At 47.7% G+C, this 18,917-nt stretch overlaps 1 protein-coding gene across 2 annotated transcripts in view; it reads left to right on the forward strand.

Annotated features, from left to right (window-relative positions):
* LOC118593683 (sodium/myo-inositol cotransporter) overlaps positions 1–18,917 on the forward strand; it is a 58,415-nt gene that overhangs the window by 32,297 nt on the left and 7,201 nt on the right. For both annotated transcript variants that reach the window (XM_036203130.1, XM_036203131.1), the window contains exon 3: positions 12,259–12,398. In XM_036203130.1, coding sequence (XP_036059023.1) covers positions 12,259–12,398 — 140 coding nt within the window. The remainder of the gene's footprint in view (positions 1–12,258; positions 12,399–18,917) is intronic.

The raw sequence follows: 18,917 nt of genomic DNA on the forward strand, positions 1-18,917 counted from the left end.
GTGTGGCTGATCTTCCCTGCTATAGATTTCCCACCTCCTCCCTCTGGCTGTCTCTTTCCTTGCCCATTTTCCCCAAAGACTTTACCTTAGAGTGTGTATCTGTGTATCATGGTGTGTACTGTGTATGTGGTCATGCATGCTGCAATAAAGCTGGAAAAGTTATCTCTCGTCTTGGTGGGTACTATAGCATTGAATCTTCCAGTTTGCCAGGGTGTCTTGGTGTCTGCCCTTGAGTTTGGCCTTTCAAGGTTGAAATTTCAGAGCTTTTGCCCATTACTTCCCTTCCCTGGAAGAATGCTGACTATTAAAAGCAAAGCTGGGGTGTGTGATTCTGTTTTCCTTGAAAGTACAGAATTGTGAAGATTAGATGTTTGAAAGGTAGTAGACCTTACCTATCAAAGCATCTTACTGTGGCACGTGACATGGATAGTGAACAAAACACCACAGACGGGAGTGCAGTCATCATCATTTTTCACTAGATTCTCCAGATTCCAGTGAACACTGACTTGACAAATACAAATTACCCTTGGTCAGGTTCCTGGGAACTCATTTTTGTCAAATGATAATCTTTACTTTACCTGTGTCTGCTTAAGACACCACACTAGTAAATGTGCCTGTGACGTGCAGCTAACAGTTTCCTAAAGGCCCCTCACTACACACTATGAAGTACTCCATTATTACACTTACATTTTTGTTGTTTGTTTGGTTTTTTAAACAGTAATATCATTAGCAAAACCATACAAATTCAAAAAGCAAGCAACAACAAAAGCTCCCCATCAACCTGGCACTAAACAGACTGCAGAAAGGGCGCCTGTTTATGGTGGGAGAGCTGGAACGAGGCACTGCTTTGCCTTGTTCTGCTGCACCACAGCGAGTGACCCCTGTTCCTATGTGCATGTCTGCAAATACAGATTTGGGGGTACAAACACATCTTAAATAATGGACTTACATTGACAAGCAGACACCTCCCTCCCTCCCTCCCCCCCTCCCCAGGCAGTAGAACACAGTCAGTCTCCCTCTTAGAAAGCCCTTGTTTTAGGGAGTTCATCTAATGACCCCACATCTTCAAAGTTCTCTCTCTTAAGTTTTTTTTTTCCCCATCCTCCACTGAAATAAATGTGCTCCTAAGTTTTAAAATTTGGTGTAATGGCTCCACTCGCTGTGACATTGCCTTCGTTTGTTTTCAGTCACTAAACAGAATAGCAGACTCATTTATGAAGACTAGCGGCTCATTGGACTCACGGATATGGGAACTGGGAGGTCCAAGAGCATGATGCCAGCTCTCACTGCCCCCTCCCATTCCAGCATGTTGAGGACCTTGTCAAGTTCTGACAGGACATCAGACACCAAAGGAGCCAGAGCAGGACACAATCACCCCTGTGGTAAAGCTCTAACCATGAGTCCGTCATCTCCCAGTGGTCCTATTCCAGATGTCTTCAGCGTAAATGTGGGGACAGTGTTTCTCACACATGTAACTTGGGGTACACATTTGTCCTTAGCAGGTGAGCACTCAGGACACGGATTTCAGATCCTTTACTGTCTTAGTCTGTCGTTGTAGACAGGGCCTGTGGAGTGAGAAGAGCAGATTGGCTGTGAACTCAGAATCTTTCCATTCGAGTTCTAGAATTGCAGACATGGGCCAAGTACCCTGTGAAGGCTCTTTATCACCTTCATCCATGTATTATCTAGATATCTAGGTGGACACAGCTCATTTTTCACAAATCTCTGACTTGGGTTTTGTACTCCAGATAGATATTGCTAATGTTTAACTGGTGGTGATGAGAAAGGTCCAACACGTACCTGCACACATGGGTGACACACATCCCAGACAGACAGACAGACACACCACACAGAGAAAAGTAGGTACAACACATGTACCTGCACACATGGGTGACACACATCCAGACAGACAGACAGACACACCACACAGAGAAAAGTAGGTACAACACATGTACCTGCACACATGGGCACACACATCACAGACAGACAGACAGACAGACACCACACAGGGAAAAGTGCAGCAAATGAGGGTACAGTTCTTCACTTGGTCCCTTCCAGTTCTGTCACCCTGTGGCAGGCTCCCTGAAGCCCTGCTTGTATCTAGGGCTGCTAACTGTTTTCATGGCTTTTCAGAATCTTTTAGCTTTTGTAGCTCTGAGTTCCCTGCATGCTTTAGGATTTGAGCATCTACTGATAATGAGGTTTGTTTGCTTTATTCCATCCCAAGTCACGCTAGAGATCCGAATACACAGTGACTAACTGGATTTCTTTGCCTAGCTCCTCCGTGGTTATTTCTGGTTCCTGTACTCCAGCTCTGGTTTTGAGTAAGGTTGTGCATTTGCTTTATTATACATTTCTGCCTTTCAAAAAGTGGGCTTTGTTTCTTCTTTGCATGAAGATCTTCTTTCTTCTGCCTCCTGACTGTTTAGTCCCTTCCTCCATTTCAGCTGGGTCCAATAGTAAGAGCTTTCACTTGACTCTCTGGGTTAGGTATTCACCAGCTGTGTGCTGACCGCACACTGGGCCAGCCTCTGCCCCTCCAGGGAGGCGAGGGAGAGATGTGAGCTAAGAAGGTTAGTTCAGGAAAAGGCACTCCTGCTTGGCTCCACTAGCAGAATGCAAGGCATGCCTCCTACTTCCAAAGTACCTGAATCTCAGTGACCAGCTTCATCGTGTAGTTCTGTGGTGGCTTATGTCCTTCTGTCTGTCTGCCCTGCTTTTATGGTAGAAACATGTGAAGCACCTTCCCTCTGTCACCTGAATTTTAGCACCTCTGCCGTGGCCGGGCTGATGGTGCTGTGTTTTGCTGCATAGCCAGACGTGCAGATCTGTGGCCTTTAACAGTGCCTGTTTCTGATTCTAATACAGTCATCTCATTGATATTTTTTCTAAACATTGCCCTGGCATTTAGAAGATTCACAGGACCTAACTGGAATTTCCTTCTAAATCTTGTCTTTGCTGTCAAAATCCTTGGTTGATGCAAACCTTCCATGACATCCCTTGCTCAGTGCTGTCCTCTGTGAAGAGGTTGGGGTAGGCGGTAAAAGCAGGGACTAGACTGTGCACCGAGACAGCAATCAACAAGACTGCATCTCTACCTGACCCGCTCTCAGCGGCCACCGCATGAGCTGTGGCATTTCATTTACTTGCTGCCATAGTAACCAGGACTCCTGCCTGTCTTCCTGTCTCCCTTTATTCATCTGGAAAGGTGTGGGGAAGATGGAAATGGACCCAGCCAGAGGATCCTGGATTTGGGGATGTTCTCAGAATAGTAAACATGGGTGCCTGAGTTTTGGTTTTGTTTTCTGATGATGAAGTGGGAGCCACAGGTAGCCAGCGCCCCCTGGGACTGCTGTTCTCCTTTGCTTTTGGGAGGACTGAAGTCTTATCACAAAAAAGAGTGTTTATACCTTCAATTGGAGTTAGAAAAGGTTTCTGTCTGAGTGAGGCCACTTAGACCCCAACAGAAGGACCTATGTTCTCCCTCATGCAGATCCCAGCCTGTGATGTGTACATGTGTATACATGCATATACACAAACAGCTGGAAGGGTGGGCACAATACAATGTAGAGAGGAGACTGGGGAAGCTATAGGTACAGGGTGATGGAGAGGAGACTGGAGCCTTAAGTCCAGGAGAACATGTGGGGAGGAGACGAGGGAGGCTTAGGTCCAGGAGAACATGTGGGGAGGAGACCAGGGAGGCTTAGGTCCAGGAGAACATGTGGGGAGGAGACCAGGGAGGCTTATGTCCAGGAGAACATGTGGGAAGGAGACCAGGGAGGGGTCCAGGAGAACATGTGGGAAGGAGACCAGGGAGGGGTCCAGGAGAACATGTAGAGAGGAGACCAGGGGCCTTAAGTCCAGGAGAACATGTGGGGAGGAGACCAGGGAGGCTTATGTCCAGGAGAACATGTGGGAAGGAGACCAGGGAGGGGTCCAGGAGTACATGTAGAGAGGAGACCAGGGGCCTTAAGTCCAGGAGAACATGTGGGGAGGAGACCAGGGAGGCTTAGGTCCAGGAGAACTGTGGGGAGGAGACCGGGAAGGTAGCAGGTGCTAAGGAAGGACCGAAGAACATAGACAAAAAGAAACGAGTGATCAAAAAAGATATAAAGCTAATTGTTTTTCTAGTTTCAATTTTTAATGGTTTTATCATTTTGTGGTGGGTACGTGAATACAAATTCAATTGACAGTGAAAGTGTAACACTGTGCAGTGCCCAGCATACCATGTGCTCGCTGGGCTGCATGATGAAAAAGAAGGAGAACATAGAAGAATGGAAGGGAAAAAAGAGGAGCCCAGAGTCTGACCTCAGTTCCACACAGATCACTGGCACACCAAAACCAGGGCCTAAGAGAAGCGGAGGTGGAGTTTACCCTGTCAATGAGTGCACATGGTCATTCTTCCCCAGGTCTCCAGCTCCCACTTCCGGCAACACTGCCGTAGCTCTCCATCCTTCCTTCACGACCTTGGCTTCAGGGACCACTGGTATGCTGGGCGCATTGGTCAGAGTTCTGAGCAGGTTCTAGGGCCAGTGATCCCAGTTCCTCCTGAGTTTAGTTCCACTCTGCTTCCCCGAGAGACAGTGATACGTTGTAATAGCCGTTGGTCCTGGAACTACAGCCTGCCAGGTTCTGAGTAACCCGGAAGCTGTCTGTCTGCCCATTACTGATTATTACTAGAAACCTGTGTGAATACGGAATCAGCGACTGTGTATGTTTTCAGGGGCAGATCTAGGATTCACAGAATTCACAAACTATGCACTTACCACTCCCCCATGTATCCCCTTAGCCCCACAGTGAACTAAATTTGTTCCCAAAGAAGTTTGCTCCTAATTTGGCCATTAAGGGAAATGGGATCTAGGCTCCCAAACATAAGCAGCACTGCCATGTGATGCAATAACACAACTTCTGGGGCTGAAATGAAGGAAGAGATCAGTGTTTAAGAGAAACCAGTGTTCCCATGTGTTACAGTAATGCTCACTATAGATAAGGCACAGTCTTCTGTGTGTCTGTCAGTGTTGAGAGGATGATGGAGAAAACGCAGCACACACATAGTGAAATTCTCTGCTGTAAAAGCAGTGAGCTCATGTCAGTTGCACCAAAAAGGATGGGTCTGGAGGGTGCATTAAGTGTCATAAGCAGGCCCAGGACACAAAACTGCAAGTGCCTACTTTTGAAGACGCTAAGTAAGTTGGCCCCACAGAGGTAAAGAGCAACTGGTTTCAAGAGAGTAAGGGTAGAGAGAAGTTAGTAACAGGTGCAAACAGCGGGAGGACAGCCCTGCAGTAAAGGGAGTAACTAAGAGATTAAGCTACACTTCAGAATAGCTTGGAGGATGGATTTTGTGTTCCCAACACAAAGAAATGGCCAGTGTCCAGGTGTCGGATAAGACAGTTCCTCTGATCTGAGAGCTTTAGTTGTGTGCATGGATTGAAATACATTGATCCTACAGATGTACTATTATGTGTCCATTGGTTTTTAATTGTTTCTATGACAACTTTTCACTGATTATAAAACAAATGGGTTAATAAAACAATGTTAAAGTAAGCAGATGTAGATCCTCGCACTTGTTAGCTAAGCAGCTGACGTTTTCCATGCTTTTCCTGTGTATGCATATAGAAAATGCACATGTGTTTGTATTATTAAATGTGTATTTACTACTACCACTTAGTGACTGGTGAGGTGGCACGGTGGGTAAAAAGAAAGAACCAGCTCCCAAGTGTTGTCCTTCTGGCCTCTGGACGGGCACTGTGGCATGTACGTGCCCATGCGTGTACACACACTAGTGAGTGAATGAAGCACGTCAGTAAGTAAAGATCAGTAGCGTGTTTGTTTGTTTGTTTCTTAAAATTATTTATTTATTTTTATTTCCTGTGCACTGGTGTTTGGCCTGCATGTACGTGAGTGTATCAGATCCTGGAACTGGAGTTGTAGACAGTTGTGAGCTGCCATGTGGGTGCTGGGAACTGAACCCAGGTCCTCTGGAAGAGCAGCCAGTGCTCTTAACCACAGAGCCATCTCTCCAGCCCCAATAGCATGTGTTCAATGCTTACATAAAATATCTTACTTGTTCAAATTTAGTGAAAATAATTTGAGGATGTCTGCTGTTAATGGACAGCCAACTTCACTTAAGGAAGTATGTTGTGAGCTTTGTCATTATAGTTAGACCCTTGTATGTGGTGTGCCAGATTGTTTAGAGTAAGTTATTTAAGTGATTGTGAAATTTGAAGTATATGTAGCTAGTAAACATTCCAGAAAGCTTATATTTTTTACCAGTGTTGTAGGTGAGTTTTAAAGAAACTGAAACCATAGACAGAATACTGCCCTGAGTAGTACTCAGCTCAGTGTCTTCTGTCTATTGAAACACATCTCCACATTGGTTTACCCCACATTCCAGTTCTGTCCTTCTCCCTGCCCCCCTGCCACCGTCCGTCCAGACCTTCTCTGAGCACTTTCGTTGACACTGTTTTCAGGGCCTGCCTGGAGTTCGCTTTCTCTCACCTGCCACATCACAGGGGCTGTTCATCTGCCTTCTTCAGCACTTGGCTTTCCACTTGCGTTGGGCCTGTGCTCTAACTGTCCACTTGGCCAGTCACTGTCCCCTGTCTGAAGCTTTAAGAGTAGGACTCGGCTTCACACCCGTCTTTCCTCTGGGGTTGGATTTCAGTGAGCAACTTGGACATACTTGTCTGGGGAAAGAAACTTTAAAAAGAATGTCTGCAAGTAAATATTTTGAGCCATAAGAAATAGTACTTGGTTGTTCCTGATTCCCTCAAAATGACAGTTTCAAAGACTTGACTTTGATTTCTGGTACCAAGGGATTTGGCACACCTGAGAAATACAGTCCCTGCTGCCTCCATTGCTGATGGTCGGGATGTGTACATGCATCTTCTCTTCTGACGCTCAATCCTCCTGTGAATTACAGTCAATTCTGTACTGTTACTACACACGATAAATAAGTTTTGCAGAGTGACCACTTATTACGCCTGAACTGTGAATCTTGCAGAATTTAGACATCATCTTTACAGTCTGTTGCTTCTACTGGGAGGACTGTCAGAGCATTGTGTGTGTTACTGCAGTCAGATTCTTGCTAAATAGCAGTAGAGAACCCAGTTCATGAACAGGATGGAAGGAATCCATCACATCCAACACAGTGAACCAGCAAACTCTAACATTAACAGGGCAGGGAGAAACGACAATGGATAATCCAGTCAACAAGAGCCCATAGGACCATAGGAAATACCAGCTCCCTCAATAATAACTTCCAGTAGAAATAGACTTAACTTACCAGTTAAATGATGCAGATTAACTGGATTGGAAAACAAGATCCAACTGTTTGTTGCCGTAAAGAGATGCAATTTCCTGGCAAAGATAATGGAAAACCTGGTCAAAGGGTGAACGTCAAGTCACTTGGAGAATGGAGGTTGGAGAGAAGCTACTGTAGCTCATCCGAGAGCAGAACTAGTTGGAAGAGAGATGCCAAAAACACCAGATTTTGTGATCTGTAAATGGGCCAATAAACTGAACAGTTGTCAAAGGTACAAAGGCAAATGGCCAGTAAACATTTTAAAAGTGTTCAGCATCTGTGGCCATCAGGTAATACACACAGAAATTTCTTACCCCAGTCAGAACTTCACTCATTAGGGAACCAAACAGCAGTGAGCTCTGGTGAGAAGATGGAAAGAGAGGAGACCAGATTCACTGCTCTTGGGAATGTGAAGTGGTGGACCCGCTATGGAAACCCATCTAGAAGTTTCTCAGAAAACCAAAAGTATAGCTACTATGTGACCCAGTGATACCACGCTAGGCAAACACCCAAAAGCTCTCAGTTTGTACCACATGGACACTTGTACATCCATGTCGGTTGGCCACACTGTTCACCAGAGCTAGCTATGCCCATCAGCAGATGAGTGGATAAGGACAGTGTGGCGCACAGTAGAATTTTACTTAGCTGTGAAGAAACAATGAAATCATGATGTTGTCAGGAAAATTAATGAGCTGAAAATTACTGAAGTATCACATGTTTTCTGTCGCCCCAGAGCCTAGATTTTGTATATGGATACATATGTTTTTGAAACTAGAATGGGGACCATGAGAGGGTGGGGGGAAACAAAAGTGAGGGTGATAAAACAATACCCATGAACTGAAGCAGAAAGGGGCTGGAGCAGGGGAGGGGCTGCAGGAGGGGAGGGGCTGGAGCAGGGGAGGGGCTGGAGCAGGGGAGGGGCTGCAGGAGGGGAGGGGCTGGAGCAGAGGAAGGGCTGGAGCAGGGGAAGGGCTGGAGCAGGGGAGGGGCTGGAGCAGGGGAGGGGCTGGAGCAGGGGAGGGGCTGGAGGAGGGGAAGGGCTGGAGCAGGAGGGGAGGGGCTGGAGCAGGGGAGGGGCTGGAGGAGGGGAGGGGCTGGAGCAGAGGAAGGGCTGGAGCAGGGGAAGGGCTGGAGCAGGGGAGGGGCTGGAGCAGGGGAGGGGCTGGAGCAGGGGAGGGGCTGGAGGAGGGGAAGGGCTGGAGCAGGAGGGGAGGGGCTGGAGCAGGGGAGGGGCTGGAGGAGGGGAGGGGCTGGAGGAGGGGAAGGGGAGAAGTGGTAAAGAGGTCAACACAATGGAGTGTGTGTACCCAGCACTTTGAAAGCTCATTAAAAAGCCGAACATACATAAATTCACCTGTCAAACTGTAAACTTGTGAATGTTGTGCTTTTACACAACAGTAGCTGTAGAAGGAGACAGGATTTCTGAGTGCACTGACTGTGTTGTTCTTCTGTCTAGCACGGTTGTCTGTGCTGCCCGCCTGGTCACTCCCCGTTGAGCTCCGTTCCATAGCTGGTCCTGTCGGTCACAGACCTCCTGGTCTCATTGGTCACAGACCTCCTGGTCTCATTGGTCACAGACCTCCTGGTCTCATTGGTCACAGACCTCCTGACCTCATTTGCAGCGAGCAGGCGCACAGCTGTTTCCACAAGTGTTTTCTCTCTGACTGTGCGAATCTTTCCTGTTACTTCCCTTGTCTGTTCACATTGTGTTGTCTGCAAAAGCCCACTGAGGTTATACACGTGACTTTGTTTCTTCGTTTCCCAGCCTAGTCCTTACTGCATTTTACTGGGATCTTAAAATAGCTTTGTGCTGATAAGTTTTTGATCCTAGAGGGCTGCAACTCTTTAATTTTTATTTTATTTGAAACAAGGTCTCTACATAGTCCTGACTGTCCTATAGAACTCACTATGTAGGGCAGGCTGAGTCTGCCTCCCAAGTGCTGTGATTAAAAGCACGCATCACTATGCCTGGGCAGCTCTTAATTAATCATGTGTGTGGGGTGGCACATACGTGTGGAAGTCAGAGGACAACTTGTGGGGATGAGTTCTCTGCTCCCACCACCAGGTGAGTCTCTGCTGCTGCCCAAGGACTGACACTCTTGAGTCACCAAACTGTAGGACAGACAAGGCCCAGCTTCACAGTTGAGCCTTGCGGGTGTAGGCAAGATGGCTTGCGCACATCTGTGGTAGATGCACAACCATTTCTTTCCCAAGGTCTTCTATTGGGGACCTTAACTCTAATCTCTTGGAAGTTAGCGCTCACTACACTTTTTTTTTTTTCCCCACAATTCTGGAAGAATTTTTCTCAATGCAAAGTTTCCAGGAACCTAATGTGTTGACATTTTCAAACAGTGTTATTTTAAAGGATATGGAGTCTTCAAGTTCATTTCCAGCAAAGAATGGGAAAGGCTTTACATTATACAATTGATGATTTCTGTCCTGCCTCTACCTTCTCAGGCCTGACTGCTTAGGGGGTTTGCTCCAGCTAATTGCTGTTTTGACATACAGTTCCAAGTCATAGTCCTAGGAAAAGCTTAGGACTGTGCAAAAGAAATAAGAAAAAATGTCATGAATACATAAAGTAGATAATAGTTTGTTAAAATATACAGAAATTAACTATAAAATAGTTAATTTAAATTTAGCAAGATTGCATGCTTATAAAACAAAAAGAAGCTAAAAATCATACACAACACTCTTCCCAGTCCAGAAAGCAAACTTACATTCTGTGTGAGTGAGTGAGCGATGTCATAATGGTTCTGCCATGACTATTCCTAGTCACATCTTGTTGCTCATCCAGTGAGCTCAGGTGTTGCCAGAAGTCTCCATAATGCCCACAGTGAGCTGATCACCATGTGGGCAGTTCCTGTGTGGTACACTCTGCCAGAGCAAAGTGAATTTTGGGTGTTCTTGGGTTTTTCACTGCTTGTAATTTACAGAACATCTGATATATGCTAGTTGACTGTTCAGTGCTAACCAGTGAGACTTCTCATTAACAGGCCAGTAGGTAGGTGTTTGGACAATCAAGTTTACTGTGGAGTTTGGCTTCAGGTATGGGGGTTGGCACAGGCGAACCTTGCTGTTGTTGGAAGGTCTACTGTATAATGTCTCGTTAACATAAATCCAGGTAGACACAAACTTTCACTCCTTAGGGATTCTTCAGCACCACTTGTGTTGCAAGATCTGAATTAGGGTAGGAGTTGATAGATGGAATGGTGAGTTCATGGAATTGGTGTTGAGGCTGATGGTGTGCATTGGCCTGCTGACCTGTCCAGTGGGAATTCACTTCTGTATTTACAGCTAGGCTATGATGTGTGGTATATTTTAGGATGAGAGGCCTGAGGCCCTGCTGGCTTCCTCACCCATTCACAGTGTAAAACAGGTTGGCCACGTAGTGATGATCAGGTTTGGTGGCCATCTGATATCTGTTGTAACTACAAATCTGCTTTAAGGAAAAACAGCCACAAACACTTCAAATGCATGAGTTGGCTGTGTTCCCATAAAACTTAGTATCTTTGGGAGTCTGCTTTATTTTGAGGTAAGGTATATGAAAAATGTTGAGCAACCTCAGTGACCAAAAGCCTTTTATGCCTCTTTCAGTCTCTCTCTTTTTTAAGAAATTACAGGGTTGGGCATTTAGCTCAGTGGTAGAGCGCTTGCCTAACAAGTGCCAGGCCCTGGGTTCGATCCTCAGCTCAAAAAAGAAAAAAGAAATTACATCGTGTGTGTGTGTGTGTGTGTGTGTGTGTGTGTGTGTGTGTGCGCGCGCGTTCACTTTCCCCCGTGTGCATTTAGAGGTCAGAGGATAACTTGTGTGAGTTAGTTTTTTCCATCCACCACATGGGTCCCAGAGATTGACCTCGGTAATGAGTGCCTTTAGCCACTGAGCCATCTCACCAGCCCTCAGTCTTTCTTTAAACTACTGACTAGTTTGAAATTACAGCCAAATGAGTGTGTCCATTTACACAGTTCATGCCTTGACTTTGATACAAAGTGAAAGAATATGTTTTGTTTTCTTAAACTGCCTTTATGGTAGGTAGCCATTTTTTTAACTGATATGATAAAATCTCTTTTTAAAAAGAACATTCTTTGTGTTTGTATGATGTGTGCATGTGTACTTGTGTGTGTTGGGGGGAGGATTCACTCCCCTGTGTATATGGGGAGAGGGTATGCACTTGGTGAGTGTGTACACGTGGTGTGTGTGTTTGTGTGTGTGCCCTCACCCGTGCCTGGGGGTGGGGGAGAATAAGACCAAACGTTTACTTCAGGTGTCTTCGTAGTTTTATCTACCATGTTCATTTTTATGGTCTCTCACCAAACTGGTGCTCACAGTTTGACTTGACCGGTTGGCCAGTGAGCCCCGGGATCTGCACCCACTCACACGTGTGCACATATGTGTACTTGTCAGTCTCTGTGGCATCGTCCTTTTCTGTTGTCTGCTCCCCTTCCATGTGTCTGTGTTCAAGTCTTCATTAGACTGTGTGCACCATGGGGCACAGGTTGAATCTTATCCTTTGCCCTTTTGGTTATGATCCCCCAATTTTCCTGTGGGATCCAACCCCTTTCCCACTTGGCTGTGGTTGGCACATGACTCAGGTGCCCTGACAACACGCTGATCTCCTGGAATTTCTATTTTGACTCATAATGTAGAAGAATGGACAGTGATTGGCACTGACGGATCCTGGCTGAGGCCTTTGAGAGACGCCATTTGTTAGTTCCCATCTCCAGATCCATGGAGCTGTGCTGGCCCCGAGCTCTTTCCTCTGTATCTGTGAGCTATCATGTATCTTCAGAGCCCTTTGCTTCATTTTACTTGTTTAGTTAGCCAAAACCAGTTTCAGTTGCTTTTACCCAGAGATCTCTAGCAGCATGGCCTTAATTGATTATTCTAATTTTCATATTGATTATGATTTTTTTCTTTCTTCTCTTTAAAAAATAAAACAAAACAAACCTAGCCAGAGACAGCTGCTGCTTTGAAACGTACACTAGAATCCCTGATGGACCGAGGAGCCATAGTGAGGAACCTGGAAAACCTTGGTGAGCGCATACTTCCTTACAAGATCTCCAGCCATGGCCAGCAGCACCGCAGAGGCGGGTAAGTTCCTCTCTGCAGTGGCCTCAGGAATGGTCACTGTTGTGCGGTTGTTCTTCAGGCAGCACTTACAAAAACAATATTGTATTGCAGATGCTGTCTTAGCTAGGGTTTATTGATGTGAAGAGAACCATGACCACCACAACTTTTCATAAAGGAAAACATTTAATTGGGGCTGGCTTACGGTTCAGAGGTTCAGACCATTATCATCATGGCAGGAAGCATGGTGGCATGCAGATGTGGTGCCAGAGGAGTTGAGAATTCTATATCCGGATCAGCAGAGAGCGTGAGCCACTGGGCCTGGCTTGAGCTTCTGTGACCTCAAAGCCAACCCCCTCCAACAAAGCCACACCTACTCCATCAAAGCCACACCTACTCCAAAAATGCCACACCTACTCCAACAAGGCCACACCCACTCCAAAATGCCACACCTACTGCAACAAGGCCACACCCATCCCAACAAGGCTCACCTTCTAATAGTTCCACTCCCTATGGGCCTATGAGGGCCATCTTTGTTCAAACCACCACAGATGGAGATGTCAAACTGGCTTAGTAGGCGGGTCAGAACAGAGAGCTGAGAGTAGACAACGGCCTTGTAGGCTCCCACTGGGGGAAGCTGTTTTCAGCCTCAGACTTCTTGTTTTTGACGTTTTACTTTTGCCTTCAGAATGCCTTAGGTTGCAGATATGCAAAGCAGGCATCTTTGGACCAGCTGCACCAGAGAGGAATGATCCAACTTAGTCCAAACAGTGTACAGTTCTCTCTGGGTGTGTTGACCAGGGCTGTCCTCTCTGGCACTCAGAACTTTGTGCCTGGGAAGCTTCTCTGGAGTCCTTGAGCAATGACCTCAAGTCCCACGTTTGTGTTGTCTTGGGAAGGGAAAGAGACTGCAGCTGTGTGCTGGTCAGGGCCTGCTTTATTGCTGTGGGTTTCAGTGTGGACCTGGGTGCTGCTTCATTTAAACCTGCTGCTGGGATGTGGCGCACACTGCCTCCTCTTGTTCTGTGTCAGCCAGAGTGCCTGAGCGTTGCTAGGAGACAGGAAGTGCACAGTAGCTGGGCTTCTTCTATAGTCATACTAACAATGAGGGATGCAGCATGTGTGCGTGTGTGTGGCATCGTGTGCGTGGCAGAGTGCGCGTGCATGGCAGGTTGCACATCCTTTCTTCTTTTTTAAAACTTAGTCACACATTGGTGTGGCTTTACCACAGGACTGTGGATGTCTTTGCTTTTCTGTTGAAAAGGAACTTATGCAGTCTGTCCAGGAACAATGAGCTGTTCTGACATAGTAGGCGACAAGTCAGTGTCCTCATCTATGTGGTGCTCGTGGGGCATCCAGCTGGAGTGCCCTTTCCTGTCTGCCATCATGAGTTCTGTTTCCCCCTGGCATTTCTTTAACTGGAGTGTGTACTGCAGCCAGCTGCCTGAGCCCACACTTGAGAGCTGCGTGTTCACCCTTCCAGAGCAGGCCTCCATGCATGGTGCTGGTGCATGTGTGGCCGGGGTAGAGCCAGTGCTCATCTCTAGGTGCCCGCCTGGCAGCACGTGCCTGTTGCAGGCCCCGACCAGGTGCCTGTTCCTCACCAAGGATCGTGTTTCAGTCCTTTATCCATTGGTGTTGGAAGAGCCCCTCGGCAGGAGGAGCACCGTCTAGCAGCTCTCTGTATGTGTGTGCTGCCGTGCACCAGGAAGAGGGACTCAGGCCTTGTACTTGTCATTGCCCCCGTTTATCTGGTTAAGGTCCTACTGTCAAAACTGTATCTGAATACTAGTTTACAGAGAGGCTGAAACAAAAACCTGGTGTGTGACGTCGGTGCAGTGTGGGGAGCCTTACATGGCCTGTCTTTCTAGAGACACAGTGCAATAGGAGTGGTGCACGTCAGTTTCATGTGAGCATGGGGTGTGTGTGTGTGTGTGTGTGTGTGTGTGTGTGTGTGTGTGTGTAAAAGTGCAGGCCTGTGCGTGCTATAGTGCATGAGTGGAAGTCAGAGGACAACTCTTGGAAGTTGGTTCTCTCTTGCCACTTGGTGGGATTTAGGATTGAACGAAGGTGAGATCGGGATTATGTACAAGCTCTTTCCTCCCCAGCCATCTTGCTGGCCCAAGCATGACGCTTTATTTTTATGTACTCATGGATATTTTCTGTGCTGGTGTTTGGTAAATGAGCATCTGAGGCCTAGTGTACTTAGAATTGCCCGAGGAAAGGTTTCTCGCTGCCTGTCTGAGGGAGCTTACGGTTAGTTGGGTAACTGATCCAGCCCCACTAGCCACTACGCCTAGCCCTCCTGCAGCAGGGTTTTCTTCATTTGACAGACTGCTTGTGTGCATTATGCATAGCCAAGGTGTCGCACACGTGTCACAGAAGGTGCACTGTTTACCGAATAGGTTTGCTGACTCCACCTTGAGCATTTAAAGCTTTGGTTCATTTCAGCAGCCTGGAGGTTGTGACAGGTCCTTGCAGTTTGGACAAGGCATTGATTCAGGGTTTTGTGCTATGTGCATGAGTCACTGTTGTTTAGCCGGCTAATTAAATGGGCCTGCATGCCCTTTAGGAACTCACGTTTCATGTGCTGCTATGGTCGTGTGTTCTAGGAGATAATACAGTATGTTTCAGTGGCATCCACAAGTCTTAGCTCGTCATGGTTGCTGGTGTCTTAGAGTCTTCAGTCTTTGGAAGTCTTGCTGTTGTGTGCTAACCCAGGTAGCCTCAATGAGGGTGTGACTAGAGGTGCCTGCATGGCAGTAGTGCCTGCTGCACAGGGCTGACAGGCAGTCCCTGCCACAGAGTTACTTCTCAGCATGGCGGGTCACTGCCACTGCCAGCCTCTCACATGCTTCCCCCAAATTGGCCCCAAATTATGCCAAAAAATTAAAATGTCATTATTCCAAATACTAATTTGGTCAGACCCTACTTGAGAAGCAAGTTATATTCTAAAGACTGGTCTGCAAATCCCTGTGACTAGGAACTTGTTTGCTCACGGGGACAACTTGATGGTTAAATTCCCACACCCATCCAGAGACAGTTACTTATTACCTGTCTCCAAGGGCTGTGGAATTGGGTGGGTTGTTTATGCTGAGCTGAGGACCATCTTAAACTTTTAAAAATGTTTGTCTGGCTGCAGAAGCCTGGTCTGCTCACCCTTCTCAGAGATGGAGTGAAGGGCTCGGACACCAGTAACTGTGTGCATACGATTTTTCTATGCTCGTGAGGGCAGCCATGTCTGAAGTCAGCTGGCTGCCAGGTCATGATCTTGGGAACAGAGCAGAGTTGAAAAGATTCCTCTGCTGCTTGGGCCCAGTGAGAGTGGTTGGGAACTTTGGGCCTCCTGGATCAGCTTTTCAGATGGAAGTTCTGGCTTCTGTGCCCACATGTTGTCTCTGGGCAGTGCCTGGAAGCCATCAGAGTACAGCCTGGGGCTGCTGGTCTTAGACGGGCAGGGAGTCATTCTTCGCTCTGGAATTGCTCTGGTTCCTGCAGGCCTCTGGATGAGCTCTTCTTGTGCCTTCACACCTTGAGGCCTGTCTGTTGGGTGGAGAGGGTACCTTTGTAGGTGTCCCTTGCTGTCTTATATTAGAGTGGGAGCAGTGGAGGTAGATGCTCCATTGACCCATGCTTAAAAAGGGCGGGCATCTTCCTGAGGCCTCGTGATGGCCTGCTGCAGACACAGCAGCAGTCTCCAGGGCTGCACACCCTTTGAAGCTCTTTGCAGTAGATGGAGCTGGGCCGAGAGAGATTTCTAGAGCAGAGGGGAGGTCTCTGGTGCTGAGCTTGTGTCTCGCAGGTGGTCTGGGCTGACCTCATGTCCATAAGAATCTTTAGGTATGGAAGGCCTTGCGTTTGGTAGGTGCTTATGACAGAGCTCTCTGGCTGCATGCAGGACACCCTTCTATTTACAGCTGAGCAGAGTGATCACAATAGCTGGATCTGATGAATGAGTGGAATTTTACTGACTTCTTCCCTACATGTTTCTGCAGCTTACTTACTCTGAGCGCACTGGCGCCCTCTCTGGAGGAGGTCGAGCCTCCTCTGTAGTTTTCCTATTCGTTAACATTTCTGTGTTCTTATGCTTTCCTGCCAGCATGGGTCAAGGCCCATGTCCTGGCCCCATTTTTGTGTGTAGGTGCTCTGCAGCTTGTTGGGGGCAGGGATGCTATGTCCTTGAAGGTTTCTTTTAAGTGGCATTTCCCCAAGGTTTGTAGAATTACTGGTTTTTAAAATGCACACGACCCAACAGATAGAAAGGGAAATGGGTTCATCTCTAGACATTCCTTCAGCTTTAAGGTGAATAATTTGCTGCCTCTGTGAAGTCTGAGATCAGAAAGGTTTAGCCAAGACGCTGTAGCAACAGGCATGCACACAGATCGCCTCTTGTCCTCTTGTCTTCAAACAGGTTCCAAGATGCTCTGGGGCTGCAGAGCCCTCCCACCCCTCCCAAACTCCCCCACCCACTGGGAGCCACTGAGCACTTCAGTGGAAAATTCCACCGTCTGCCATTGGGGAGGGGAGGGTGTCTGAGAGGGACAGTGACAAAGAACGTGACTCCAGTTTAGCAAGCTCTTTTTGTGGGCTTCAGACAAGCGGAATTGGAAAGAATGCAGCCTTTCTCGCTAAGAACACTACAGGGAACATTCTTACCCAGCACCTCCAGCAGTGGGGCTGGGGGCTCAGTCCCGGGCAGTGACCTTACTGAAGGGCTAGGGCCCGCTTTCAGAGTGGCAGGAACTGGGGGCAGGGTTCCTTGGGGAAGCACTGTTGTGTAGGGAGCCAGCTTGGGAGCATTGATCCCAGTATTGAGCATGGCCTGCCCTATGGAACTGTTTCTCCGGAGCTTCTCAGATCTCTGGGGCCCTGGTCCTTGTGGGGAGTTTGGCGATGTTAAAGTGACCTAAATTCAAAGGAGGGTGAGTTATCACCCTCAGATGGTTTGTGCAGTTTGCTGCCCTCAGCCTTGAACATTGCACCTGTAATGAGATGTGCTTTAGTGCACTGTGCCTGTTTTGGCCCCACCTCTCCCCGGCAGCAGTGAGCGCCTCACTTCCACTCAGAAGAAGGGTTGGTGTGCAGCTCTGTAGAGAAGGGGTGCTCGGGAGAGCAGATGTCAGCTCTGTTCATGAGAAGGTTCCGTAATTAGAACCACACACAGGAAATAGTCCTTCAAGTGTAAACACTGTGGGCTCTGTGTTCAAGGCTGCCTGCCCTAGGGATGCTCACACCTCCTGGCTGCCTGATGTGGGTTGTTTTCTTCTGTGTGTGCAGCGTGTGACTGAAAAATGCTGAGATGTGGAGTGTAATTAGGTTTCAGATTATTGCACCGATGTTTCCCAAAATGACTCGTCCTCTTACTGGTTCAATCACTGATGAAAATAAAAACAGGAAGTGGAAACTAACTGGGTGTTTCATTACTATTGTTTATTAGAATGCCCTCTTGTAGGCCTGTCAGGGCAGTTGCAGAGCGGTCATAGTTGTAACTCATCCTTCCATCGGCGGAAACTCATAGGAGACGGATGGAGATGAGAGGATCCACAGACTAAGACTTCAGAGTTTTCTGCCTTGCCACTCCAAGACACAGGAAGTCACCAACAGCTTTAGGACCCCCAAAAGTGACAGAATTACACGTAAGTGATAGATAGGGAAGTACAGCTCAACCCCTTGGTGAGCTCCAGAAGCACTCACAGTTGTCCTGGTGGAGTGAGTCTGTCTTTCAGCCTCCCTCAGCTCAGCATCTCTGTATCCCGCTGTGCAGCCTGCAGCAGGGTGAAGGGAGCTGCCCTCTCAGAGCCATCCTCTCTGTGGGGTCTCAGGCTTTATGTCCCTAGGCTTAGGCTGTCAGGAGTCTGGCAGCATGGCGGCCTCAGAAGCTGTCCTTCCCCTGGTGCTGTGTAGGTGGCGCAGCTGTAACTGGACCATTCTCAGTGCTGTTGTCTGCGGCCCACAGCTGGGTGAGGGTTGCTGCAGCCTGGCAGGAGTGGGAGGGAGTCTTATGGAAGTTGTAGGAGCCTGAATTTCTTTTAGCATGAAACCTTGGTGACTTCTTTCTTATATCAACTGTCCAAAGGTCCGTTGTAGAAGTCTGAAGCCCTGGGTACCTAATTGCTTCAGCCTTCTGAGGTTTGTCTACAAGACACATTCGCTTAGTTTGCTTAGATAATAGTTAAGAAAAAAAGAATGCTGGCTGGAAGCAACAGCTCTTTTTGTGTGGGTAGACTGGGCCACTCAGGCACATGGGTTGAGTATGCCCTGTGTTATGTATGATACATTGCATGGGGGACCCTGAGGGTGTTCCGTGTGTGCAGGAAAACATGCTGGCATGCTGGGCAGATGCAGCGGCGGGCTGGCAGGTAACCCTTGCCGTGCAGGCATGGCGGCAAGGTGGTGATAGATAGTCATTCATGACCCAGACGCTGCATCCATGCAAAATGGTTCATTATAATAGAGAGAAGAAGATAGGAAAGGGAGAGAAGAGAGAGAAAGAGAGGAAGAGAGAGAAGGGTCGAGGGGTGCATACTTTGTGGGAGGAAAAGC

This window comes from Onychomys torridus, chromosome 12 (genome assembly GCF_903995425.1).
Source record: "Onychomys torridus chromosome 12, mOncTor1.1, whole genome shotgun sequence".
Classification (NCBI taxonomy): Eukaryota; Metazoa; Chordata; class Mammalia; order Rodentia; family Cricetidae; genus Onychomys; species Onychomys torridus.